General features: G+C 40.6%; 1 protein-coding gene across 1 annotated transcript in view; it reads right to left on the bottom strand.

Annotated features, from left to right (window-relative positions):
* Window positions 1-741: 741 nt before the first annotated feature.
* zgc:55461 (beta-tubulin family protein) overlaps window positions 742-27408 on the bottom strand; it is a 178049-nt gene continuing 151382 nt past the window's right edge. The window contains exons 2-5 of the mRNA XM_053677187.1: window positions 3687-3779; window positions 3217-3325; window positions 2995-3105; window positions 742-1932 (exon numbers count right to left, since the gene is read on the bottom strand). Of these exons, the coding sequence (XP_053533162.1) occupies window positions 872-1932; window positions 2995-3105; window positions 3217-3325; window positions 3687-3779 (1374 nt within the window). The 3' untranslated portion in view covers window positions 742-871. The remainder of the gene's footprint in view (window positions 1933-2994; window positions 3106-3216; window positions 3326-3686; window positions 3780-27408) is intronic.

Below are 27408 nucleotides of genomic sequence, written 5' to 3' on the forward strand. Positions count from 1 at the left end.
GGCCCTGAATGGATACAGAGCATTTTTTGACAAAAAAAAATTCATTGATTTGTTTTATTCCTGTTTTTACCATTTGTAGGCCACATTTAATGGTGGTATGGACACTGAATGTTCTTCCATCCAGCCTGCCTTTACCCCTAAAGTGTTTAAACATGTCTATTATTTGAATTAACAATAAAAAAAAAAAGCTTCATCATTGCCATGTGTTACAGCCAACACAATCATTACAAGTAATGATTATCCTGCCATTTTCCATATTGTTTATCCTACCCAGGGTCAGGGGTGGGGAAGGTAATCATTATTCATAATAAAGTGAGCATTTTTATTTAACATCAAGGTCAAATTAAAGTGTTTTTTTTAACTTAATTTCTCTACACACTATAGCAGCCCCTGACTTCATTCATATAAAAATACGGGAAAATAAAGATTATGAACAGCTGATGAAGCTTCTTGCAGTATGTATTCATACAGATTGCCCCCCCCCCCCCCCCCCCAACTGTGTGACCAGGTTTGTTCAAGTAAGCAGCACAAGAAATAAAACACCCTTGATCTCATTTTGATTTAAAGCCCAATTTTAATATTTTTGCTTTATGTAAGAATTATATCTGGGGTTAGAATTTAGTTGATGCAAAAAAAATTAAATATAATGTTGATAAATCTGTGCAACTACATAAAAAGGACATGGGACTGCAAATTGCTGAATGATTTAGTTAAAAATTAACAAAAGAATGAGCCAAGCTGCCCAGTTTAAACATTTATTAGGAAGTTTGAAAGTACAAAGGTGGAGTTATTAACTGAACTTCATATCAATTTCAAGGAACAGAAAAACATGGAAATTGTGAAAGTGTGAACATGTGAAAGATTAACATCTTTATGCCAATTCCTCTTCTGCCTCTTCCTCAAACTCACCCTCCTCTTCAGCTGTGGCATCCTGGTACTGCTGGTACTCTGACACAAGGTCATTCATGTTGCTCTCTGCCTCAGTGAACTCCATCTCATCCATTCCTTCTCCTGTGTACCAATGCAGGAAGGCCTTTCTCCTGAACATGGCTGTGAACTGCTCTGAGATGCGCTTGAACAGCTCCTGGATGGCTGTGCTGTTGCCAATGAAGGTGGCAGCCATCTTAAGCCCTCTTGGTGGGATGTCACATACAGCTGTTTTGACATTGTTGGGGATCCATTCCACAAAATAGCTGCTGTTTTTGTTTTGCACATTGAGCATCTGCTCATCCACCTCTTTCATAGACATGCGGCCCCGGAAGACAGCAGCCACAGTCAGGTAGCGGCCATGGCGTGGATCACACGCCGCCATCATATTCTTAGCATCAAACATCTGCTGTGTTAGTTCAGGCACGGTGAGTGCACGGTACTGCTGGCTCCCCCTGCTGGTGAGTGGGGCAAAACCAGGCATAAAGAAGTGCAGACGAGGGAAGGGCACCATATTGACAGCCAGTTTTCGCAGGTCAGCATTGAGCTGCCCAGGAAAACGGAGGCAGGTGGTTACACCACTCATGGTGGCAGAAACAAGATGGTTGAGATCGCCATAAGTGGGAGTTGTGAGCTTTAAAGTGCGGAAACAGATGTCATAAAGTGCTTCATTGTCAATGCAGTATGTCTCGTCAGTGTTCTCCACCAGTTGGTGCACAGACAGAGTGGCGTTGTAGGGTTCCACCACAGTGTCAGAGACTTTAGGAGACGGCACAACACTGAACGTGTTCATGATGCGGTCGGGATACTCCTCACGGATCTTACTGATGAGCAGTGTGCCCATGCCTGATCCGGTGCCCCCACCCAAGGAGTGGGTGAGCTGGAAGCCCTGTAGGCAGTCACAGCTCTCAGCCTCCTTACGCACAACATCCAGCACCGAGTCCACCAGCTCAGCACCTTCAGTATAATGGCCTTTGGCCCAGTTGTTTCCAGCCCCACTCTGACCTGTGAAAAGCAGGACAATAAGGCTAAATTACAACATAAAGGCACCACAAACATGCCATCTTAAACAATTAAAGTGATCTATACAAGTGTGCGCAATACATGCATTACTGTCAAAAAGAAAATATCCAAATCTTAAGATTTTTCAGAACTTTCTAGATACACCTTAAGAAATGTTGTATACATTGTGACCTACATATCTAAAATGAGAAAGATCTAATATTAAATTCTTCAATGTCACCTTGCATTCCTTTCCCTGATTTCTCTAGGTTTGAATTATATTGAGGCAGAGAGGACACTCTGCCTGCATTCATCCACTCATTCAGCATTGCTTATGAGCATAACAAAAGGTGGCCAGACACAAGATAAAAAGTTGTGTTCATGTTGGGCAAAATATTACTTTTGGGAAGATATTTTACATCTGTACCCAGCCATCTCCCCCCACCACCAACTAGAAGAACCTTTAATTTCAGTAGCAGTTTAAGAAATACATGTAAGAAATACCTAGTTTACACTCAGGGGTTCAACAGCACAGATCAAGTCTTACAATATTTTGAAGAATTCTGAAAAGTAAAACTTTGCTCATTCATGTATTTAATCATTTAGGAAATCCTACATCTTACTTGTTCCAAAACTCCCTGGATACAAAAACTCATGCATCCATGCACTGTGCATGTGTGATAACATTGTCTAAAAAGGCATTAGGCAAGTTGTTGGCACAATATTGAATTATTGTGAAGGATCTGAAGACAATATGTAAAGGGAATGGAACTTATTTCAGAGTGAAACTGCATATTTGAGTATGGAGATTAGCAATCAGAATTTGATTGGCTTACAGAGACTGGGCATGTCTTTGCAAACAGTCTATTTATTATTACTTTTTTTTTTTTTTAATCATCCCACCATTTAGCCAAAATTCAGAGGCAGGGGAAAAACCTAAACAAAAATAAATCACAATGATCAGTACACCCAGATCATGCACAATATGACAAAGGAGATGAGCAAACAAGTATTAAAAAATATTTTTATTTCAGTCATTAAAAATAAGTGATAAATGTCACCCACCAAACACGAAGTTGTCTGGTCTGAACACTTGGCCAAAAGGACCAGATCTTACAGAGTCCATGGTCCCTGGCTCCAAGTCCACCAGTACAGCCCGGGGAACATACTTTCCACCTGTTTCACCACAGGACACACTATCACTACGGCCAGTTAAGCGTTTAAGGGGAGCAATGAAACCGTAAGCTTATTTGGACAAAGGGCGAAGCTATGAATAGCCGGGTTTACCAGTGGCTTCGTTGTAATACACGTTAATCCGCTCCAGCTGCAGGTCGCTGTCACCGTGGTAGGTACCGGTCGGGTCGATTCCGTGTTCATCACTGATCACCTCCCAAAACTACAACAGCATCAAATTACAAAACCAGACCACCATTATAGTCAGCGGTTACTACAGCATGTTTGTAACGTTAGCAAACTAGCTCAAGCAGCGCAGTCAAGTCATCGGCAGCTATTTCAAATAAAAACAAAGAAGCTGCTTTCGACTATAAACCTGTAATGAACAGCCAAGTCGTAGTTAACGTTCAATTAAACAAGAGAAAAGTAGCTTAAATAGTTAACCCATCGACAACTGCTGCGGCGTAACATTCTTGTTGCCAAGTAACCAAGACATTTCCAACGACCACCCTTTTCGCCCTGAAGTTAACCAATTAATAAAACTAAATAGCAACAATTGTATAATATTCATGTTTTAAACTTACTTTTGCACCAATTTGATTCCCACACTGACCAGCTTGCAGGTGAACGATTTCTCTCATTTTGAGAAGCGTTTCCCAAACACACTCTCGTCCTTGTCGACACCACTGGAAAAATCTAGCAAGGGGCAGCCGTTACGCGGATTTAAAGGAACCCTTCATAAACGTCATCGAACGTCAGTGGCTAAACTAAACGTCAATCATTATTTAACGGACTCCTATTGGGACTCAAGAAAAAGCATGTGTATCACGGACTGTGATTGGCCGCCAAAAAATGCGTTCCGTCTCTATAATGATGGGAATTCTGACTCGTTAATTTGTGAATCAGATCAGCTCACCAATACGAGCCGACTCTTTCGATCCCAAATGGCTGAATTACATTTTTTTCGATATTTATAAAGGTTCTTCTTTGTCCAACTATGGCTGAAATTGTTTAATGAAATCTTACTCCACCCTCCAATTAACAAAAAACAAACAAACAAACAAAATAAACTTTACATTGCATTATATACTGTACAATGCATTTGAATAACTGTTTCAACAAGGGACCACACATGTACATCCATAAAAACAGTAAGCATCCCTGCACTGTTGTTGTGTTTTGTTTTATCTGTGCTTTAGTATAAGTATAAAGATTTATTTCCATTTATTCAGCTACGTGCATTAACTTCCCTCAGACACACTGGGTCAAACACACCATTCTTGCAAACAAACAGCTCAAATGATGAAAAGATATTTTCATGGAGGTGTTTAAGCAGTTACATTGCCTATATCCAGTAAATAAATTTAACAAATGAACGAACAAACGACTCACACAAATGAGTCTACTCTTTAAGACGATTCTTCTATGTGACCATTGAGAGCGAACCACACATCACTAGTCTCCAAGGGTTACAGCGTTGTGAGCTCCCATAGAAACCCTTTTGTGTTTTTGGTAACTAGATACTTCTGTACAATAAGCAGATGATTATTACGGATATCAGGTTATGCCAAACTAGCATTTGTATTGTTATTAGGAAAGAGAGGGCCTGTTTGGACTTGCTCAGTCCGTTGTAGGGTTGCTACAACAAATCCAGGTTCACAGTAAGAACTGGCTGCTGAGATGTTTAAAAAAGTACTGTGTCATTAATTTAATTGAATTTTTATTTTTATTGATAAGTAATTCAAGCTTGAGTTCTTTTCCTGACATCGAATAAGGTGTCACACTCCAGCCCAGTAAAAATTTTGTACCCCAGATCAATGCCCTCCCACCTAGGACACTTGTTCCTTAGGGCCCACTGCTTACTTAAGAGCCTTAAGTAAGCCCTGCACTGCTCCCATTTACAGCACCTTCTGCTCCAGCCCACCCTTAAAACACAGACTGCATTACCATTATTATCATTTATCAGTGAAAATATACTACATTTCTATTATGTTTCATGTATAGGTAGTCTGCTGTCTGAAAGTTACAGCTAAATATTATACAAGTTAAAGATTTATAGCTTATGTTTTTAAGAATAAGGCTCTCTACTAAATTATTTCTACCTCCACATTGAGAGCTTCATTGCCTCCATGTAAAAATAATGAAATGTTCTCAAATACAAAGAATACTTTTTAACATGTTTTTATTTAACAGCATAGTACAGTGCAAATCAAATATAAATTACAGATTTTGATATTGACAAGATATTATTTAAAATATTTTATTTAAGGCTTTTTTTAAATCAACAACAAGAGAACAAATAATAAATCAAAAACAAGTACTACTTTCCCAGCTCTTTTACACTTTGTCAGAAATGGGGATACAGAACTATAAATGTAGCTTAATTTTTGAGTGATGTAACTCATGAAGAACTTTGAATTGTATCAATCTATATTTTAAGTCAGTGTAACACTTTGAAATCCTATGTAGGTTCTCCTTCCAAACCATGTCTGACAAAGACTTCTGACATGTTTTCACAGCCTTACCTCCCTACAGTCAGCATTGTGGGGTATAGATATGAGCGAGAAAAATGGATATTAAATACAGGGAAAATGCACAAGTGAGGATTTCTTTCTTAAAAAGGTATCTATTTATTGGTTTAGACGTATAATTTGGAATATTCCTTTAATTATAATGTCTGACTTTCAGATAATGAAAAATTTAATCTACGAGGAAGATTAAATTTATCAGTTAAGATTACATTTATCAGTTGGGCAAATGAGGTCACTCTCCAATACAATGTAGCTGTTGGTCAGCCCAAGAAAAACACCTTGTTCATCATCGAAGGTGGAAACAAATGATTATGGAAAAGTAGAGCATGAATGGAGAATATATATCAGATTTAATGAAGCCGTTTATTTGATTAAGAATCTTAGGTGAGTTCTTTAGGTACTGACAAGAAATTTGTCTATGTCCAATTTACAAGCTGATCTTGGTGTTAAAATAACCTCTTATAATTTAAGTGATAACACGAATTAACTTGTTTCATGGATGTTTCATTACATAAAATAAAACAAATATGACATCATTCTTTAACAGAAACATTGGCAACTTGCTGTAGTGTAAGAGGAATAGAATACTTTGGGACACTTTATTGGGCTTAAACTTCGGGCTAACAGTAATCATTGATCACAGCACTTCCACTTTTGTTTTTGCCTTTACTTGTACTATTAGGGTGAATCAGGTGTTTCCACAGGACAAGTCAGTGATGCATTATGCATATGTGACAACAGGTTGCCTATAGCAGCAGGAAGGCGGTTGCATTCATGCTTAGGCAGGTGTGAGCTGAGCTAGCACAAAGCAGGTAGGATTAGGAACAGTAGGATAATATCAGTTGGCAAAGCAGGGGCTATTAATGTAATTAAAAACACAGGCAATAAAGATCTTTGAACACTTACCAACTTTATTGACTGCAAAATGAATGAAGATGCATATTTTGGGGCCAGGGCCAAATGCTGTCCATAATATTTGATGGAGATAACCATTATCCCCTTTTATACTGGAAAGCTTCTCAAGAGTCAGAATATATGACCACTAACTGACTGAGTTACCAGTGACGTATTTTAGCTACTCTCAGAGATTTCCCCTCGCGCTGAGTGCTAGAGTATTCGGCATGCACGAACTGCCCAACGCACAATAGCGCGCGCTTCTGGGTTGACATTGACTTTGTTTACTTTTGACACGTTTGTTTTGTTTTGATTTCTGTCCTGTCTCCACCTCTGTTATGTAAATATCATCTCCAGAGCTCCAGCCTGAGACCCACTAGGTGGTCTCCCCTGCAGAGCTCCAGCTGGAGGTCAACGTGGCGACCTCATCTCCAGGTTCCAGTCAGAGGCCGACGAGACGGCCCACCAAGCCATGTTCCACTCAGAGGCTGACGAGACAGCCCACCAAGCCAGGTTCCAGTCAGAGGCAGACGAGACGGCCCACCAAGCCATGATCCAGTCAGAGGCCGACAAGACAGCCCACCAAGCCATGTTCCAGACAGAGGCAGACGAGACGGCCCACCAAGCCATGTTCCAGTCAAAGGATTGGGGAGGGCGGGGGCTCTTCTGACACTGACTTTGTTTACTTTTGACACGTGTGTTTTGTTTTGATTTCTGTCCTGTCTCTGCCCCTGTTATGTAATTCCTAATGTCTCAGCTGTTCTTGTTTTGCACTTTGATTATGTTTAGTATTTAAACCCCTTGTGTGTCCTTGTTCGGCACGATGTATTGTGTGTTTCTGTGTTTTCCGCTATACCCTTACCAAGCCTTTGATCATTGTGTTTCTCCGTTCCATGGTTTTTTGATACTGTTTTCTTCCTCGCGGTTCTGATTCTTGTTCTCCCTAGTTTTCCCTGTTTGCCGATCACCTGGCCTGTTTTGATCTTGAACTTGCCTTACGATTTGGATTTGTCTGCTTCTCTTTACTGAAAGCCAGTCTACACTTGCACCCATCTCTAACTCCATTACATGACAGCTACATACAGTACAGTATATGGATTAGATCATACCAAAGGTACACCATTTGCTAAATAATGTTATGCATAGCATTATATAGAAGGGCTGCATTCAAATTTTATTTACATAAAAGGTATTGTATTTAATGTATTTGAATATTATTAAACCTCTTTTTCTTTTTGAGTGAAGAAAATCATGAGGATGCATCAGTGTTTTTCAGTAAGCTCTAATGTTTATCATCACACATTTATTTTTAATTAAATTTTGACCCATTATAATCCACCAATCTACTTGTCTTCACATAGGAAAATCTTTTAGATCCAGCACACAGTTAGACCAGAACCTAAATGGTTTCATATTCATTAATTCATCGCATTCAATAAGTGCTTTATGCTGGTCAGGGTTGAGGTGGATTTGGATCTTGGAAACACTGGGGCAAGGTGGCCATCATGAGCACATACATTCACATCTATGGCCTTATGTGCTCAATGCATAGGGCACAATTCAATGGTTTTACAGATGCCCTGTAGAACAGCATCCGAGACTCAGCCACAGTATAAAAATTCTAGCGGTGTAGAGCATGGCTAAATATAACAACACAAACATACATTTTTACATATTTTTCAAACTTATTTTAGTATGAGTAACAAGCACTATGACAAAAACAATTAATGAAAAAAAGTCACTTAAGCAAATTACCCAGATTAAATATAGTGTTACTACAACAAAAATAGTTTAAACTAGCTTTATGGTCCAAATTTTAACTGTTTTATAAGCAGATCAAAAGTCTCAGAGCTTGGCATACTGGTGTGTAAATAGACAGCATTTCCCTTAGGACTAAGAGTGTCTGAACAACATAAGTGTGTGACTAGAGAGCAGCTGCAAAACTGTTGCTCAGTGAATGTTCAATAATGAATGTAGAGCTGTGTGTTGCCTTACACATGTCTACTCTAAACCCAAACCCTACTCCAAAACTCTCTCCCCCCACACAGCCCTGTACTTGGCATCCAATACATTTACATTTATTCATTAAGCAGACGCTTTTATCCAAAGCGACTTACAAATGAGGAAATACAAGCAAAGTGATATATCAAGCAGAGAACCATACAAGTAGTGCTACCATGCAAGATTTAAAATGTATAAAAGATTTATAAAAGATGACTAACCCACACTTTGAATATTCATTCTGCAGAATTTGAATGCCAACTGCCAAGTTGTAATCCATATAAAAGCCCATTGCTTTATCATCAGGAAATCAGTAGCCATGTGTTTAAACCTTTGTTCCCTCATGAGTGATGAGTTTGATAATCCTAATTCATGTAATTATTATCATCTATACTGATCATCCTGAGATGATAGATTAACAAGTAGTCCTGAACTTGAAGGCCTGGATGGTTTAGTGCTCTGGGCTACACAAAGAGTTTGGATTAGTTAATATTCTAAAATAAATGATTCATTGATTTATTTAAACCCACGACCAATGTACATGTTTTGCAAACAGGGTTTTTACCGATTTATTTTTTCATCTGTAAGGAATATTATTCAGAACCGAGGCAATAGAAATGTGGTCCTTAGGTCCATAGAGCTTAGTTTTGTCACACATAGTGGTGCACAGCTCATTTGGCAGCGCTGCTGGATAAAGCCTGACCCTGCTGTCATTGCCTTGCTGTTGCTGCTGAGCCCTGGGAGGAAAGCTAACTCGACTGGAACAAAAGTCCCTTCCACCATTGAGACAACAAAACAGCTCTATGGAAACGTGCCGTGCCACTGCTATAGAAACCTGAGGCACACAGTACTTCCCAATAGAGTAGCAAGAACCTACAGAAAAATATGTAATGACTTTTCACATACCATTTTCATTGATGATATGTTGTTGAATGCATGTGAAATTCATACAATATTTAGAATAGGGTGACTTCTGATAGTAATGTTTTCTATTTTAGTTATCACCTACTGAATCTGAAAATCTGAAACTAGAAAACATTTAAGTGATAATTTGTGATTTTTAACAAAACTTTTGTGTCGCATCCAGAACTACCATAAGTCATTCATCCCAGGACTGTGCATTAGACCTGATTTAAGAGTGATTTGGGGGATTGGAAAACCTGGAGTGGTATGTGAAAAAAAAGGACATATGGGTATTACGGTCTGGTGTATATAGTGTACATTTGGACAAAAGTTTACACTGTCCTTTTACAAATAGTACATTTGAATAGTTTATTGATATGCTTAATACACTTATAAATGTATTTTTTCTCTGTCCCTCAGCTTTGAGATCAGTTCTTTACAACAAGGTGACATCCTGTTGCACTTATCTCTTGTAGCCAAAGTAGTTTGTTGCTGAGATACATATCTAAGCCCGAGGTACAGGTCACAGACTGTTTGGCTTTCATGCTCTTCAGGGTGTGTATTAAAAAATAAGGGCATAGAGAGAGAGAGTACCAGATAAGCCAAATAGGCTGTGTAACAGGACACTATGCAATTTCCATTCATCATTCCCACTCTGTCTTGCTCTTATCCGTATCTGGTTTGCAAGGGTGCTTGAGTAAAAGTGAAACTTTTAAATATCATGAAATAAATAAATAAACACACACGCACACACTTTTTTGGTTTGATCTTTCCTTATATTTGGTCACCTGCCAATTCCCTCCTACCAGCCAGCTTTCCTCTGTCACATGACAACTACCAGCCAGGCTGGGTGACTGCTCCCATAACACACTCAGAAAAATGCACTATCCTGGGGTCTGAGTGTGTGGTTCTGACCATGCAGTGTCCACCCAGGCTGATGAGGCCTGCATAGATGATTAGGTCATGAGCTAGGCTGTGGTCTGCTCCTGAATAACCAGTGAGAGGCTAGTGACAATCGCCTCTATACCTCCTACTGCTTTGAGATCAGTTCTTTACAACAAGCTGACATCCTGTTGCACTTATTTCTTGTAGCCAAAGTGTTTTGTTGTTGAGTTATACTGTACAGTACTGTGCAAAAGTCTGTATTTTTTAGTACAAACATTTACAGATTTTTATTTTATGACTTCTACATTATTAGTCAGTACAAAAACAACATTTTAGATTTAAAAAAAAATTGGTTTAACAGCACAAAATGAAATGTTGCAGAAAAATGTTTGTATGTCAGTAAAGAAAGCAGCGCATTATGTAAGAAACCCCTTTTCAGACAAAAAAACATACAGAAAGCTGCTGTGTTTTGCTGCAAAAATAAGAAGTGAGTGCGACAGTCAAAGTCTCCAGAAGAACCGTGGCTGGTTGTGCAAGACGCTCAATATAACTTACAGCTCATTTCCTTATAAAACAGCACAAAATGTACTTTACAAAAAAAAAAATTTTAAGCAAAGGGTAAATACTCACACCAAATATTGAGTTTGTTTAATTTATTACTGTTTACTGCTCTTTATGATATTTTTTTTTTTATTAAAGTAGAAACATTTAATTTAATTAATTTTGAATGCATCTTTGCTCTACAGCATTTCTTTACATGTGCCTAAGAGATTTGCAAAGTACTGTATCTCTAAACCAGAGGTACATGAAACACACTGCTTCTTGCTTGGCCTTATTGCTCAACCATGCACAACCCTTTTTCCTTGAGTGATCATTAGCAGAAAGGCATTTTTTTTTGTTGCAGATATACAAATTCCAGTTCTGCATCCCACAGGCTCATAAAGAGGGGCCAGCGGGAGGGTCCTACACTGGTCCTTCCTTGAGGATTGTGGAAGATGATCAATGAGGATAAATATAGAAATACAGAAGTAAAAAAAATGAACGATCAGGGTAAAGCCTGAAAGGCAGAGGTGGAAGTTATTTTGACTCACTTCTATGGCTAAAAAAAAAATCCAATAATATATGTGTAAAATTAATAAAAATAATAAGTGAGTGCTAAATCTTCCATCAGCTGAGGCATTTCTGTACAGCGTATGGTTGTGCACAGACAGACTGGCTCGTACTTCGTTTATATGGCACACTTTCTTTTGTCATAATTGAAAGTTTTTCTAAGCTTACAAGGTTTTCATGTACAGACTTTTTATCTAACCTTAAGCTTAACTGTTGCTAAATTTGTTTAGGGATTTATATGTGTAATCCATTGGTAAACCTTTACAACACACAGTTATAAATCCTAAATTAATTCATCCAAACTAGACAAAGACTGACCTGAATTAACGACCTTTAATTTTAAAATACACTATATGCTCAAATGTATATGGACACCTGACCGTCACACCAATATGTGGGTCTTCCCCAAACTGTTGCCACAAAGTTGGAAGCACACAAGTGTCTAGAATGTCTTTGTATGTTGTAATATCACAGTTTCCCTTCACTGGAACTAAGAGGCCCAAACCTGTTATAGCATGAGTTCCAAGAAGACATAGTTTACCACGGTTGGTGTGGAAGAAATTAAGTGGCCTGCACATAGCCCTGACTGGAACACTGACTGCACCCAGGATGGGCAAATCTCCACAGACACATGCCAAAATCTAGTGAAAAGCCTTTCCAGAAGAATGGAGGTTATTAAAATGGCATAGGGGGGACTAAATATGGAATGGGATGTTCAGCAAGCACATACTGTATGGGTATAATGATCAGGTGTCCACAAACTTTTGGGAATGTATTATCACAATATAATTGTATTATATTACACAACACAATATTAAATAGCACAATTTAGCTCAACAAGAATCAAATCAAACACCATGAAAGAAAATTCAATCATGTAAATAAATTAAAACATCTTTTTCAACTTTTTAAAAAATGGTTTATACAATTTACATGTACTAACTACACTCATTCTTATTGAATGGCAGCTTAACGGCTCTAAAGAAAAGAACCACACACACACACACACACAAACATTATCATAGATCAATTATTCAGTCAAGACCCAAATAGTTCATGGTGTTTTTTCTTTGTTAAGCTGATCTGTAGCTTGATCTTGAGTGTAGTGTCTGTATGGCAGGCTTTCAGGATCAAAATGCATCGGAATGTAAAATTTTTTGTGATAATATGCAAATGCTTTACGTTAACACTCAAAATATTTGTTAACTCAACAAAATTAGCTTTTAAATGTGTTAACATTTTAAGTTTGTGTTTTTCCATTTTATTGTTGCAGGAACCTTGGTGAACATTGATGCTTTACCACCACCTACTGGTGATGCGTTAGTGCTCAGATAACACAGGGGATAGACCAAATATTCTGTAATGTTTGAATTTGAAAACTATTGTACTTTATATTTTGAAACATTTTTTTTTTCGGAGAAACTGGACAGTTCTGACAATAACATGGACATGTCAGATTAAACAGCCTGACATTCTCATTATTTTTAGATTTTGAAGCAGAGGGCTCTATTTAAATGAAGAACTTAGTTACCTAGTTTAACATGACCAGTCCAAAACCAAAACCGGAGAACTCAGAGAAAACCTACACAGACACAGGGAGCGTGACAGACAGGATTTGTTTGAGTCTCCATGTGCTAGTGGTTGATTAACATAGATAAGTCACAGTTTCAAGTCACAGTTCACAAATTCACAGTTGTAAATCAGGCAATGGTTAAACTGATAGATGCAGAAACACAAACACAAATGGCAAATTCAAGTGAAGATAAGGTAATGGTCAAGATATGTGATAAGCAAATGACTATAGATAAAAAAGACTATAGACAAACGTTCACACACAGAAATGGATGCAAAACTTTACGAGAGTGAATTATATTTATATAGTAAGCAAATAGGAAGTTGTGTTCATAGTTCAATACTTGAGGGAGGAGGTCCTCTGCTGGTAGCAGGGGGAAAATATCCCAGAGCTGGTGTGACAGGGAGAACATGCAAAACTCCATTCAAACTGTAGCTCAGGGTTGAGCACCATCACTACGCTGCTCTGAATCTATAATATATCAATAGAAAACATGTAACAGATATTGCAACTGGCATTACATTTACATAAAATTCCCCTTCTCTCCAAAAAGAATATGGCAGCAGGACTTAGGTTTGCGAAATTACATATGAACAAACAGCAAAATTCTGGAACAATATCCTCTGGACTGATGAGAGGTGGGCCAAAATTAGCCCATGCAACAGGACAATGATCCCAAGCACACCAGCAAATCGATATCTGAATGGCTAAAGAAGACTAAATGATTAACAGGACCCCAGTGAAGAGAGTGAATAGTTTCCAGTACCTTGGTGTTCACATCATGCAGGACCTGTCCTAGTAAAGAAGGCCTGTCAGCAACTTTACCACCTAAGACACTTAAGGGACTTTAAACTGCCCTCTAATGTGTTCAGGAACTTTTACACCTGCATCTTTGAGAGTATCCTGACAGGAAGCATCACATACTGGTTTGGGAACAGCACCAAGCAGAATAGGTGGACTCTCCAAAAGGTGGTACAATCAGCTGAGCACACCATCCACAATGAGTTCCCTGACCTGCAGTTTATCTACAGCAAGTGGTACTGGACCAAGGCCAGAAAAATACTGAAGGACCTCAGCCATTTGAACAATAGATTCTTCTCTCTGTTGCTGTTAGGGAGGCTTCTTCCCACAGGCCATTTAGGCCCTCAACCAGGACAATGCCTAGGATTAGTTATACATAGACATATAAATACATACAGTCATGTGAAAAAATAAGTACACCCTGTGGAAATTGTTGGCATTTATTTATTTATCTTACACATTTGGACAAGGAAACATTTCATCAACTTTGAAACAGTGCCTATTAATGCAGTTGATATACTTCAACAAAACCACAAGGAAATTAGCTTTTTCAATAATTTATTCAACAGAAATATCAATAAATGTGATATTTTTCTGTGGGAAAATAAGTACACCCTTGGCCTCAGAAGCTAGTATTGCCCCCTTTGGCAGAAATAACTACTTGTAGGCATTTTGCATAATTGTCCACCAGGCTTGCTGGAATTTTTTTTTTTACGACTCCTCCATTTAATATTCTTTCAGCTGCAAGATGTTTGAGGTTTTCTTGCATGCACTGCCTTTTTCAAATCCCCCACAACATTTCAATTGGATTCAAATCTGGGCTTTGATTAGCCCATTCCATAATCCTCCATTTCTTCTTTTAGAGCCATTCTTTGGTGGATTGGTTAGTGTGATTATATCATTATCTTGTTGAAAGGTCCACTTTCAGTACAACTTCAACTTTTGGACAGATGGCCTCACGTTATCTTCAAGCACTCTTTCATATGATGCAGAATTCATAGTTCAATCAATGAATGCAAGCTGTCCAGTCCCTGAGGCAGCAAAGCAGCCCCAAACCATAACATTTCCGCCACCATGCTTCACAGTTGGTATGAGGTGCTTCTCCTGGAAACCTGTCTTTTGTCTGTGGCAAACATGTCTGCTGTTACTGTGGACAAACAACTCTATCTTTGATTCATCTGTCCAGAGCACATTATTCCAAAAGGCCTGGCCTTTGCCTATATGCTCAACTTTAGTCTTGCTCTAATGTTCTTTTTAGATAGCAAAGGCTTTTCCTGGTCAAATTTGTGTAATCTCATTCTGATTGTAGAAGCATGCACTTTGACACCAACAGTTGCAAGACTTACTAGCAGAGCCTGTGATGAAATTTTGGGGTTCTTGGAGACTTCTTTTTGCATGAGACAGTCTGCTTTGGGGCTGAATTTGCTGTGACGGCCAGTCCTGGACAAATTAGCAGTCATTTGAAATCTGTGCCACTTGTGTGCTGAGAATAATAAACACACAAGAGAGCTTGCTTTCAACATGACATCTTCTTACTGGCCAGCCCTGGTTATGTATTCTGGCTACAGCCTGTTGAATTTCATCACACTGAGTGGAACTACAAAATAATGGAGCTTTACTTCTTATAAGCACACATTCACCTACATGTTCAGCAGGTCAAGAACACACCTCTTTCAAGCATATTTCATGCGCTGTAGCATGTCTGCATGCTACACCATTGCTTGGATGCCATAGACAACTCTCTCACTGCTCAAGTCAGATGTTTCTTCATGCGGCTGGTCTTTTACAGCCACATGGGACAGTGTGTCAGCGATGAACATGTTCTTACCAGGAGTGTAAGTAATATGAAAATCATATCGCAGCAGTTGCAACAGCATCCTCTGTAGCCTCGCAGGTGCTTTGCAATGAGGATTGGTGAATATAGACTCTAGAGGCTTGTGGTCAGATTGGACGGTGACAGCCCTTCCATAGATGTACTGACAGCAAAGACAACCACCAGCTATTCTTTTTCAATTTGTGCATAATTACACTCTGTGTCTGAGAATGCTCTGGATACATAGAGAAGTGGACTTCCTTCCTGCAGCAGACCCAAGCCATCTTTTGAAGCATTAGTTTGTATAGTGAGATGCTTGGTGTGATCATAAAACTTGAGTACTGGTGCTTGTATGAGAGCAACTTTCTGCTTTTGCAGTGTTACATCATGTTCACCATGCCATCTTTTCTGGGGAGCTGACTTAACGGTGCAGTCAGTGTGGCTTTATCAGGTATGTATTCTGCAAGATACCTTATCATGCTAATCAGCCTTTGGAGGCTATGCTTGTCCTCTGGTGCTGGCATTTCCACAATGGCTCAAACCTTATCATCATCTGGCTTCACTCCTTCAGAAGTTATAACGTGCTTCATATATTTCACAGAGTCCACTTTGTACTGAATATTATCTTTGTTGAACTTCACATTTGCTTTTTTAGCTCTCTCCATTACCATGTGTAGGATGGTTGCATGTTCTTTATCTGATGAGACTGAGATGATCATGTCATCTGCTATGTTCACCCCTTCGATATCTCTGTAGGTCTCACAGTTTTCCTGTTGAAACACCTTGCTGGCTGACCTAATTCCGTAGCGACCTCAGGGTGAGTTGAATGTCCAGAGATTTGAGGACAAGTCATCAAGCTTTACTAGCCAGTAGCTGTCTTTCTCATAGAATATAGTGAAAATTGACTTTCCCAGAAGGTTACACTGGACTTCCTCTGGTGTCGGCATGCTGTAATGTTGTTGACGAATTTCTTTGTTGAGGTCACAAGGATCCAAGCACACTCTCAGTGATTCATCCTTTGTCTCAGTTATGACAAGGCTGTTCACCCATTCAGCTGGCTCACACACGGGTGCAATTACCTTCCTGCCCACTATTTGCTGTTGCATGGTTTGCAGTCTGATCATGACTGATAGTGGAATCTTTCTGTAGCTGAAACTACACTACCTACTACTACCATAGGGTCTATATGGATATGGTGCTGTCCTTGAAATTCACTCAGACCATTGAACACCATCGGGTATTTCTCCACAAGTTCCTCTTTGGTGGATGGGGATGTTGCATTCAGTGTCTTCACCCTCCTCCCCAGCTGCAGCTCATCACAGGCCTCTCGGCTGAGGATAGGCTCTATGCATGTGTAACTTCCGCGTTTGACACAAGACCGTTCTTCAGTTTCCGGTAGGGGAGATTCTAAGCAGAGAAAAACGGGATTATGACAGTCGTAAAAGTTTACTCTTTGTTTGCTGGATTTGCCCAAAGTTACAATCAATGATGTGTGAAGAATTGTCCAGTTGTGCAGTACAATGCTACAGAACTAACTTGAGAAAGGTTTCAAGTTTTATGTGTCTTCTTATCTCTGCAATAATGAAGGTAAGTTCAGCTAGCCTGAACTAGTAGAACTAACATTGTGCTGTTATTTTCAAGATCTGTCCAGCAGCAAGTTAATCACGTTAGTAGAAATGTTTGCCATTTAATGTGTTTGTAATTTTGTCTTAAAGTGTCAGGTAAAAACAGGGCCACAAATGAGATCTCAGTGAGAGCTCACTGCTACCGCTCTATGAAGAAAGCAGAGACACCACACCAACTGAGAGTAGGACTGCTAGCTTAAACGTTCAAAGTTCTGTTGAACATGTTCTGAATTTTTATTGTTATAACGTTACCACAGTTCAGGTTGGATAACCACAGAAGCACAGATGTTATCTTAGCTAGTATGGATGATTATTGTACAAAATTAAGAATAATAAAATATATAATGCAGTTCTATCTACGACAGGTAGACACGGCATTATCACTGCAAATTCTAGCTGAAACAGTGGCAATGCAGATACAGGATGGCAGAGTGTGGAAGTTGGCTTGCTTTCTAGTTAGTCTATAACACTGTAAACAAATGGGAGTTTGTTTTAAAATCTGAAGAATAATGATATGAAATGTAGTTTTACCTGACATGATGGCTGCTGATGCAGAAAGTATCACTTACTCAGCTACCCTTCAAACTGCTCATGTTCCACCTCAAAACTGTTGTTGTCTTTATGTGTTCCACGCATAGACACACATGATTCCAACTTTGTTGCTGAATAGCTCATGTACTTGATTAATCTACTTTTTAAAAACCCATTAACACTTTTTGTTTCTGTGTATTTCACTTGACATTTTGTGATTCAGAGCCAGTTGTGCTGGTTAACAGCTCCTGCTCCTGTGTGGCTGAGAGTAGGATGTGTAACCATTTGACTGCTTTGCTTTACCAGACAGCCCATTACTCTGAATATGGAATGTCTGTCGTCCCTCCTGTCCTTTCATGCACCCACATGGAACAGAAGTGGCATAAACCACGGACAGTGGTTTGGATCAATTAAATTCGCCATAGTCTTAATGGCATCTAATAAATAGGGAGTGAAGCCGGCAGTGGTGGATGTCATAGTGGTAGTGAAGCCGAAAACAGGTGCTACGTCAACAAGTGGAATCAGGTATGCAGAGTCAGTGTAAACAGTGCACTATACTGTGCAGCAAAAATAGTTATTGATTGCCTGATCATGTTATTCCAGATCTGCACTATACAAGGTCTACAGTGATGAGCTGCCAGACCCATCAACCCTCGACCCTAAAGCTGCCAATGCTGACTTCAAACCAGGGTCTCTTCCCCTTATCTGCATAATGAATCTCTCACCTGACAAGCCACTTATGGACTCCATCTTCAGTCAAGTACAAGCTGGCAGTATCCTGGAAGGGCGAAGTTGTTCCCATGAAAAAGCACTGGGACAGTCTTCATAGTCTTCCATTCTTCAGATGTCTGGAGTCAGAGGCTCAATCAAGTCTGTACTTTGGAAATGTCCGCCACACACGCTTGTCTGGTTTGTAACTGTAAAATTGTCTTGTCATATATTAACTACCCACCTCTTCTGTATTTCCTTGTCTTTGGGAAATGCGTGGAAACTGAGAAAAGTGTTAAATTTAGCAGATGCTGTACACAGCGGCACACAGCAGTGGTGGCTAGAGGTGCTGTCCCCCTGTCTTTGAAATTATACCTTCATATGTTTACATGTCATTTTGATATTAAGTAAACATAAATGCATATATTTATATAAAGTAAACCAGCATCAACAAAATTAGCTGTGGCTGTTTTAGTGACTAGCATTTCTGTACCACCATAGCACTCTACGATCAGCAGAAGTAATCGAACATCCTGAGATTTCACCGGAAATATGCCATGCACCGATGTGCATAGAACTCATTGGCATAGGTGATTGGTTGGCGATGAAGAACTGAAGATTGGCCTTCAAGCTGGCAGTCTCACATGGCAACATGACAACTCCTTCAGGTTTGAGTCTCACACTGCCGTATGCCACTAAAATGCAGTTGGTAGGCTGCAAGAGCCCTGGCCCTGGAATGTTATGGAAAACTGATAACGGCAGTACATTGGCTTCTGCACTGGTGTCAAGTTTGAACTTAACTGCAACATTCCTTATACTGAACATTGTAAATCAGCCCTTGTCTGTCAGCCATTTGACTTCAGCATCTGCACATGTGACAGACCCGATAAATAAAGCATCAACTTCTGTGTGCTTATGTGTAGCTGTGCTCTTGCTTTGCATTGATGTGCAAATTTTAGCAAAATGGTTGCACTTTTTGCAGGTATGACACAAAGCTCCATAAGCTGGACACTGAGGGGTCTCTTGTGGGGGGTGCACATTGCTGCATTTTTTCACAGGTTCTGGTTTGAAAATTGCATCTTTTGTACAGGCATGTGTTTTGTACTCAGCTGTTTCCCCCGTTTGGTATCCATTTTCTTTATGTGCTTGATGGCATGAACAGCAGCATCATTTTGTATTCCCATGACTAATACACTGCAGATAAGTCGTGTATTCAAATTCCAACAAAAATATAGCCACTTTTGTGGTAAACAAGAAAGGACTAGTGCCACCGGTGGAGGGAGTAACGTTACAAGTGTGAATCGGGGCACAAACAGCTCAGTCTTTCTGATTTTGGAGTGGAGTGTGTGAAACATTTTGCCCGCTGAACTGCAGTGCCAGGAGGTAAGTTCAAATTATATCTTTAATCAAATATTTTCTATTAACCATAGACGTAGTAATGTAATACAATTAGTAAAATTATGCACGTCTTTTTAACAGCCTGGAAAGGAGAAATCCACGGCCTGTTAAGCTAACTTAGCCCTGACCCGCCACCCCCCCCCCCCCCCCCCCCCTTAAGAATTATCAGTCATTTTTTAATTCATGCTTTTCATTAAAAGTATGAACGTAAAGGTATTGATGATTGGTTTAGCTTTTAAAAGTGACCGCGATATTAATTTTTTATTTCATGAGCCACCAAAAGTCAACACCCCCTCCCCAACCAAACACGAGGTAGCTTAGAGAACTAGCATTAGTTAGCTAACGTTAGTGTGCTAGCATCCACTATTGTTACTGGTGCTCAGGGATAAAAGTTAACTCTTTGGCTGGGAGGTTCATATCAGAATGGCTAACCATGTTTTGCCTTGCTCTTTGTATTTTGTATTGAGTAGTAAGTAGCTAAATTGATTTATTAAAAATCTTTTGATAGTGGATTTTATGTTGGTACTTCTTTCTGATAATGTGGAGCATACTGAGGGATGTATATTTGAGGGGACATTTTGCCTCATCACACACACGGGCACTTGTCACTGTAGTTAGCTAGCAGACACTTCACAAATCACTTCAGACTTATTTTTTGTTTAAAATAATGGAGTTTTTAGATTGTACAGAGTCGATTTCTCACAAAGTTTTCTAAAAATCTAAGGGAAAAAAGGCAAACAAATTATATTTATTGAGAAACACCACCGTCTGTTAAGTTAGCTGTGCAATCTTGGATAATTTTTTCGAGTTGAGGTTTCAGCAACATGCGTGACTTTTTTTTTGTTGTTGTTTTTTTTTTTTTACAGAAATCAACAAGTATTTCCAGTTAATAAAGTGGAAATGTAAGTTTTGTGCATTTTTCACCAATGGCCAATGAAGATTAATACAGCATTTCATGGAGTGTCATGGACATCATCAGAGGAGGTCAGGCCTTGTATGCATTTGTAAAGACTGCTTAAATGCATTTCAAACTCAAGCTGAACTTTAAAATAAATTCTCTCCAGCCTAGGCATCACCGGAACGGCTCTGCACTGGATGGAATCCTATCTCTCAGACAGATCCTTCAAGGTACTGTGGAGGGGAGGCATTTCTGAAACTCAGCAACTCACAACTGGAGTTCCTCAGGGGTCAGTTCTGGGTCCACTGCTCTTTTCTATCTACACTACATCTCTAGGGCAGGTGATTGAGTCTCATGGCTTCTCAAATCATTGCTATGCTGATGACACCCAGCTCTATTTGTCCTTCCCACCTGATGATCCATCTGTCTCTGCACGAATCTCTGCTTGCCTGTCTGACATCTCGGACTGGATGAGGGAACACCACCTTAAGCTCAACTTGGCAAAATCTGAGCTTCTCGTCATCCCAGCCTGTCCCTCAATCAACCACAACCTCACTGTACAGCTCGGCTCAATCACACAAGCCAACCAGGAGAGCCAGGAAGCTTGGGGTGATTTTTGATGGCAGCTTGACCTTTACATACCACATTTCAACAACTGCACGGTCCTGTAGGTTCATTCTGTACAACATCAAGAAAATCAGACCCTATCTCACTGAACAGGTTACACAGATACTAGTCCAGGCTCTTGTCATATCAAAACTGGACTAGTGCAACACACTACTCTCGGGGCTCCCAGCCAGCTCCATCAGCTCACTTCAGATGATTCAGAATGCAGCAGCACGCCTTGTCTTCAACCAGCCCAAAAGGACCCATGTCACACCCCTCTTCATTTCCCTCCACTGGCTTCCTGTAGCTGCCCGCATCAAATTCAAGGTCTTGATGCTCACGTACAAGACCTTGTCTAGAACAGCACCGCCCTACCTCAACACTCTCCTGAAGGCTTATGTTCCCTCACGCAATCTGCGATTGTTTAATGACCGATGCTTAGTTGTTCCTACTCAGCGTGGCTCAAGGTCCCTTTCCAGAACCTTCACACTAACCGTCCCTCAGAGGTGGAATGAACTTCCAACCTCAATCTGGACCGCAGAATCTGTCACCATCTTCAAAAAACAGCTAAACACCCACCTCTTCCGTGAACACCTAACTAACCCCTAAAATGCCAATCCCACATTATACTAAAAAACAAACCAAAAAAAGCCGGCCCATGCGCCATGTCACCATCTCCGCAAGTTCCCACGCCCCCTCTGCCAGAGAGCTATTCGGCGCCACGCGGCCAGCAAAGCTACCCAAACTCCTGGAGCTTCCCACTGCAGGGGAATCATACAACGCCATGCAGCCAGCAAAGCTACTGGTACTACTGGGACTTCCCGTGCCCGGAGGATTACCAGGCTGCGCAAAGGAGGCAGCAGGAGGATTTGCAGATGAAGCGGTGGCACGCGGAGATGGATCAAATACTCCGCAATCTGGAGGTACTTTGCCCCCGTCCCGTAGCGCCAAACAGCGCTCCACCTTACTGCCCTGCTGAAGATCCAGTCTCGCTGCCCAGTCCGGAACTGAAGGCTATCCCAGAACTTTTTTTTGGGGGGGGGGGGCAATGGTGATAGCAGAGCTCCAGCCTGAGGCCTACGGGGAGGTCTCAGCTGTGGAGCTCCCGCCTAGGGTCAACATGGTGACCTCAGAGCTGCAGCGTGAGGCCTACAGGGAGGTCTCAGCTGTGGAGCACCTGCACGCTGAGGAGGCCGTCCTGCTGCCCTGCCCAGCCGAGGAGGCCGTCCTCCTGCCCTGCCCGGCCGAGGAGGCCGTCCTCCTGCCCTGTCCGGCCAAGGAGGCCGTCCCACTGCCCTGCTGCCCGGCCGAGGGGGCCGTCCCGCTGCCTTGCCTGGCCGAGGAGGCCATCCCTCTGTCCTGCCCAGCCTTCCAGTGCTGCCGGGTTTTGCAGCCACTGATAAGAGATTTTCAGCATTTAGAAACCACGGGTGTTTTTTTTTTTTTACAAACAATTGGTTCCAATCAAAGGTACTGTTTTGTATGTGTCTGCTGACAACTTGAGTGCACACTCAAGTGCTGGATTTCAAGAATCTTTCAATGTTGAAAAATGTTGCCGATTTTGTTTGGCTAATGGTGTACATATTCAGCAGCATGATGTCAGAAATGGGACCTTTACTTTGTGAACACCAGAATTGTTTGATGATGCTGTTAATGTGCTTAAGACGACTAATGCCTGATGTGTTGATGGTTTGAAGAAAGACTGTCCTTTAAGAAGACTTTCCCACTTTCATCCTGCAAAGGGTTTCCCACCTTATTTTCTGCACTATTTGTTGGAATTGAATTGTTACTGTAGAACTCTGCGTATATCGGTCAGATCTGATTAGTAAAAATTATTTCACATTGAATGATCTTAATGATAGAATAACATCATTTCCCTTTTCAGTTCTCTGACAAAACTAACAGACCTCAGACAATACAAACAATCTTTTCAAAAAAGGGAACTGTAGGTGGCAATGGACATGAAAACTGGATCCTTCTTAGATTTCTTCCCTTGTTAATTGGCCACTGTATTCCAGAGAGTGAAAAAAACTTGGCCTGTGTCCCTTGAATTGAAAGACATTGTGGAACTGTTATGCAGCCCCACATTCACAACAGAAACTCTTTGTTACCAACCAGCCAAAATCTCAGACCACAGACAGTTGCTTTTAGAAATAATTCCTGGTTTTAAATTACGCCCCAAGCATCATTATCATGAACATTATCCTGTGCTGATGAAGAAATTTGGTCATAATTGAGTTCTGAACAATATGATTTGAGGCTAAACATTCATTCTTTAAAAAAGTGGTTCATGATGCTGGTAACTTCAAAAATATACTGCACACTTTGGCTACAAGACATCAACTGATTTTGGCGTATTTGGAGATGCCAACTATTTTCAAGCTAAGCATTGAGACTTCTGTCTGTGGGAATCTTAGATGCTGCTATCAGAGAGGCTATATCCACTAAGTTTAAAGGTCTGGACTCTGTTTCACTCAGCTCTATTGCTTACTTAAATGGGACAAAATACTCTAAAGGAATGGTGCTCTCATTGGGACAGACAAGTATACTGCAGGATTTTGGGAGAGTACTGGCGATCTGTGCAGTGGATGGATGTGAATCATTCATTATGGAACTATTCACAGCAGCCTTCCTGGAGCATCTCAGGTGTTACCAGCTTGTCAAACGGGACCCTGCAGTAACAGTGGTTGTTAATCCTGACAGTCTGAATGACCACATTCCCCTTGCTGCATACGCTGTTGAAGGAAAGCTGCTCATAACTCCGAGGACATTCATGTTACATTAAGGTAATGTTTGATAAGGGAGGGTTATGTCATACATTTAAACACACTCTTAATTGTTAAACCAGCATAGTGAGTGCTTGACCAATGCAGTTATATTCATTTTACTGCAGAGCATACTTTTATTGTACTGTACAATGCAATGTCAGCAATTTGGAGATATTTTAAGATAAGTGATGATAATAAAAGTAGAGCAGACTGCAAACTATGCTCTGCTAAACTGTCAAGAGGAGGGGTAAAAAAAATAGCTCATTTAACACAAGCAATTTGATTAAACATCTAAAGAACAAACATAACGCCGAGTTCAAAGAGTTTGCTAATGTTAGCAGCCAGAAACAGCATCAATCAATGTTGCAGCAAACGCTGGAGAAGCGAGGGAAAATGTCCAGAGACAACCCACAGGATATCGTCGTCTTCTTGGTGTACTTGAGCCGAAGTATGAGATTCACAGCTGTCACCACATTACAGATACCGCATTACCAAAGCTGCATGACTTGGTGAAAAAGCACATCAGGAACCTGTTGCAGGAAATTTTGGCCTTCAGCTTTACCACTGATATTTGGATTAGCAGTGTCAGCCTAATGTCTTTATAAGTTTAACAGCACAGTGGATTTATGAGGATTTTACTCCCCAGAGAGTCGTTTTACAAACAACGCAGTTTAGGGGTTCGCACACTGGCCAAGCCATAGTAGGAGCGTTTGATGACATGCTTCAGACGTGGGGCATTCCAAAAAGTTATGTTCATGTTGTGTTGCGGGACAATGCCAACAACATGATCAAGGCTATGAGTGATGCTGGACTACCTAGCTTGCCATGTGCCACTCAGACCCTCCAGCTGGCTGTTAACGAGGGTGTTTTGGCTCAGAAGAGTGTTGCTGATGTGGTGGCAGTCGGACGTAATATAGTTGGGACATTTTAAACATTCCACCTTATCCTACTCCCAGCTGGAAGACATTCAGATGCAGCTCAACATGCCTATAAGGAGACTCCAGCAAGACGTGCAGAGCCACAGGAATAGCATGTACTACATGGTACATTCTCTCATCGAGCAGAAGCGGGCTCTGGGAATATTTGGTTCAGTATATGAGCTCCCCAACAATCTCACCGCTCACCAGTGGACACTTCTAGAAAAGACTCTATCTGTTCTTGCTCCGTTTGAGGAGTTAGCCTGAAAAATGAGCTCCTCTGATGCTTTGGCTTCAGATGTGATTCCTGCTGTGACAGTGCTTCACAGACTTTTGAGCATTTTTTTAGAGACTTTTACTGAGCATGTGAAAAAGAGAATGAGGAAAACAAAATTGCCATTATGACTTTGTGGTACTATGTTGGGTGGTACTGAAATCCACTGAATGTGTTACAGGTTACATTTATGTGAAATGGGCAGCAGTGCCATGTTTGTTCAGAAAAACAAAAAGTTGAAAGTTAAAATGTCAGCAACAGCAAGCTGTATACTTGATTTGTTACAGTCAGAAAGTGAAGAACATCTGATGAAGATAAAACATTGTAAGAACTGTAATGTTATAATTGTGAAGTACTCATATCTGTACTTGGTATCGGTAAGTATTTGTGCTTGTACTTGGTCTGAAAAAAAGTGATATCCCTACTGCAAACATCGATTCCCCAGGTATTTGTGATTCAACACAGTGGCTCGATCGCTTTGTAATTCCAGCTTTCTCCCATGATATTGAGCTTCAGCTGAGGGCAGCAAATAATGCCTATGCCAAGGATGGAACTGTGATGGTCATCTCAAAAAGTGTGAAGAGTGAAATACTAGACAGACTAGCTGATTCCATGTCCAAAATCACTGCTTATCCAAAGACCACTATGAAAGCGTAGCCAAATCTCTTGTTGCAAAGCACCCTTGTCTCATGGAGCCAGGGTCAGGTAAAGGATTGTATTGCTGGGTGTTCGGTTTGAGATTGAAGATGGACAATTACCATCAGAGCATGATGGCAGTGGGATGCCCTGAAGTCATTGTGAATGAAAGAAAATTGGGAGAGGGAAGCAACAAGGCAGTCAAGAAGTCAAAAAGGGAGAGATCCACTACTTGCCAGAGCCATCTGCGGGACGAACTGCGGGCAAATCAGAAAAGGATCACCAGACCATGCTTCCCAAAGTGCAGAAGAGAAATCCAGATTCACAGCTGCTGGATGAATTGATGATTGCAACATTCTCACAGTGAAGACAAGAAATCATTGGTGATAAACCACTCATCTCTGCAGTCATGGAAGATGGCCTGCCTTGTTTAGTGGGAGACAGGTAATGCTTTTCCAACCAAATACAGCACAGACATCCTGTATTTTGTCAATACAGCATTGATGTCAGGAAGCATGTACTCTTGCATTTGCTCCTATTTGTAATTTCCTTGTGTTTCTACCCTTATCTCTATGCTGCTCTTATTTTCCCTCACTCATGCCCTTTTCTTTGGTGTTTTGTCATCTGTCTGTTTCAGCTAAGTGCTGAGTTCAGAAGGATTGTCACTACAGACCTGGTGGAGTCTTTTCTGCATGGACTAGATGCCATGATGCCAAGGCTTTTGGAGGTGTACAGAGCAGCTGTTGGATCAAGCAGGAAGCTGACCCTGAGCAGTGTTCTTCAGTGTCTTCAAAAGGAGGTACATAATGCATAAAAAACTTTTCCTATTGTCGAGTAAAACTAGGATTCTAGTTTATGAATCCAACTACTTTTGCCCTTGTGTGCAGGAGACAAAGCAAAACTAAAGAACAGCTGCTTTGCTCGGTCTTCAGAGGATTCCACCCAAAATAATCAGGGTGTATGAGGTAAGTGACTTTGAATTGACACATTTCACAGTATACATGTGTGCTTTAAGTTGAACTGCGCTTAAAGTAAAAGCCAGACTCATTTTTACTGAAATTGTGCAAAAACGATTACCACTGATAATAACTATATCCTGTTTTTGTTTATCCTATTATGTTTTGCATGTTTAATCTGAGTCTATAAAGTCTTAAATTTAGTAGTATATGTAATTAATGGGTGTTCTCCCCGTGCTGCACGGGTTTCCTCCGGGTACTTCGGTTTCCTCCCCCAGTCCAAAGACATACATGGTAGGCTGATTGGCATGTCCAAAGTGTCTGTAGTGTATGAATGGGTGTGTGAATGTGTATGTGATTGTGCCCTGCGATGGATTGGCACCCTGTCCAGGGTGTACCCCGCCTTGTGCCCGATGCTCCTTGGGATAGGCTCCAGGTTTCCCCGTGACCCTGAAAAGGATAAAGCGATATAGAAGAT

The sequence above is a fragment of the Ictalurus punctatus genome, chromosome 28 (genome assembly GCF_001660625.3).
Source record: "Ictalurus punctatus breed USDA103 chromosome 28, Coco_2.0, whole genome shotgun sequence".
Lineage (NCBI taxonomy): Eukaryota > Metazoa > Chordata > Actinopteri > Siluriformes > Ictaluridae > Ictalurus > Ictalurus punctatus.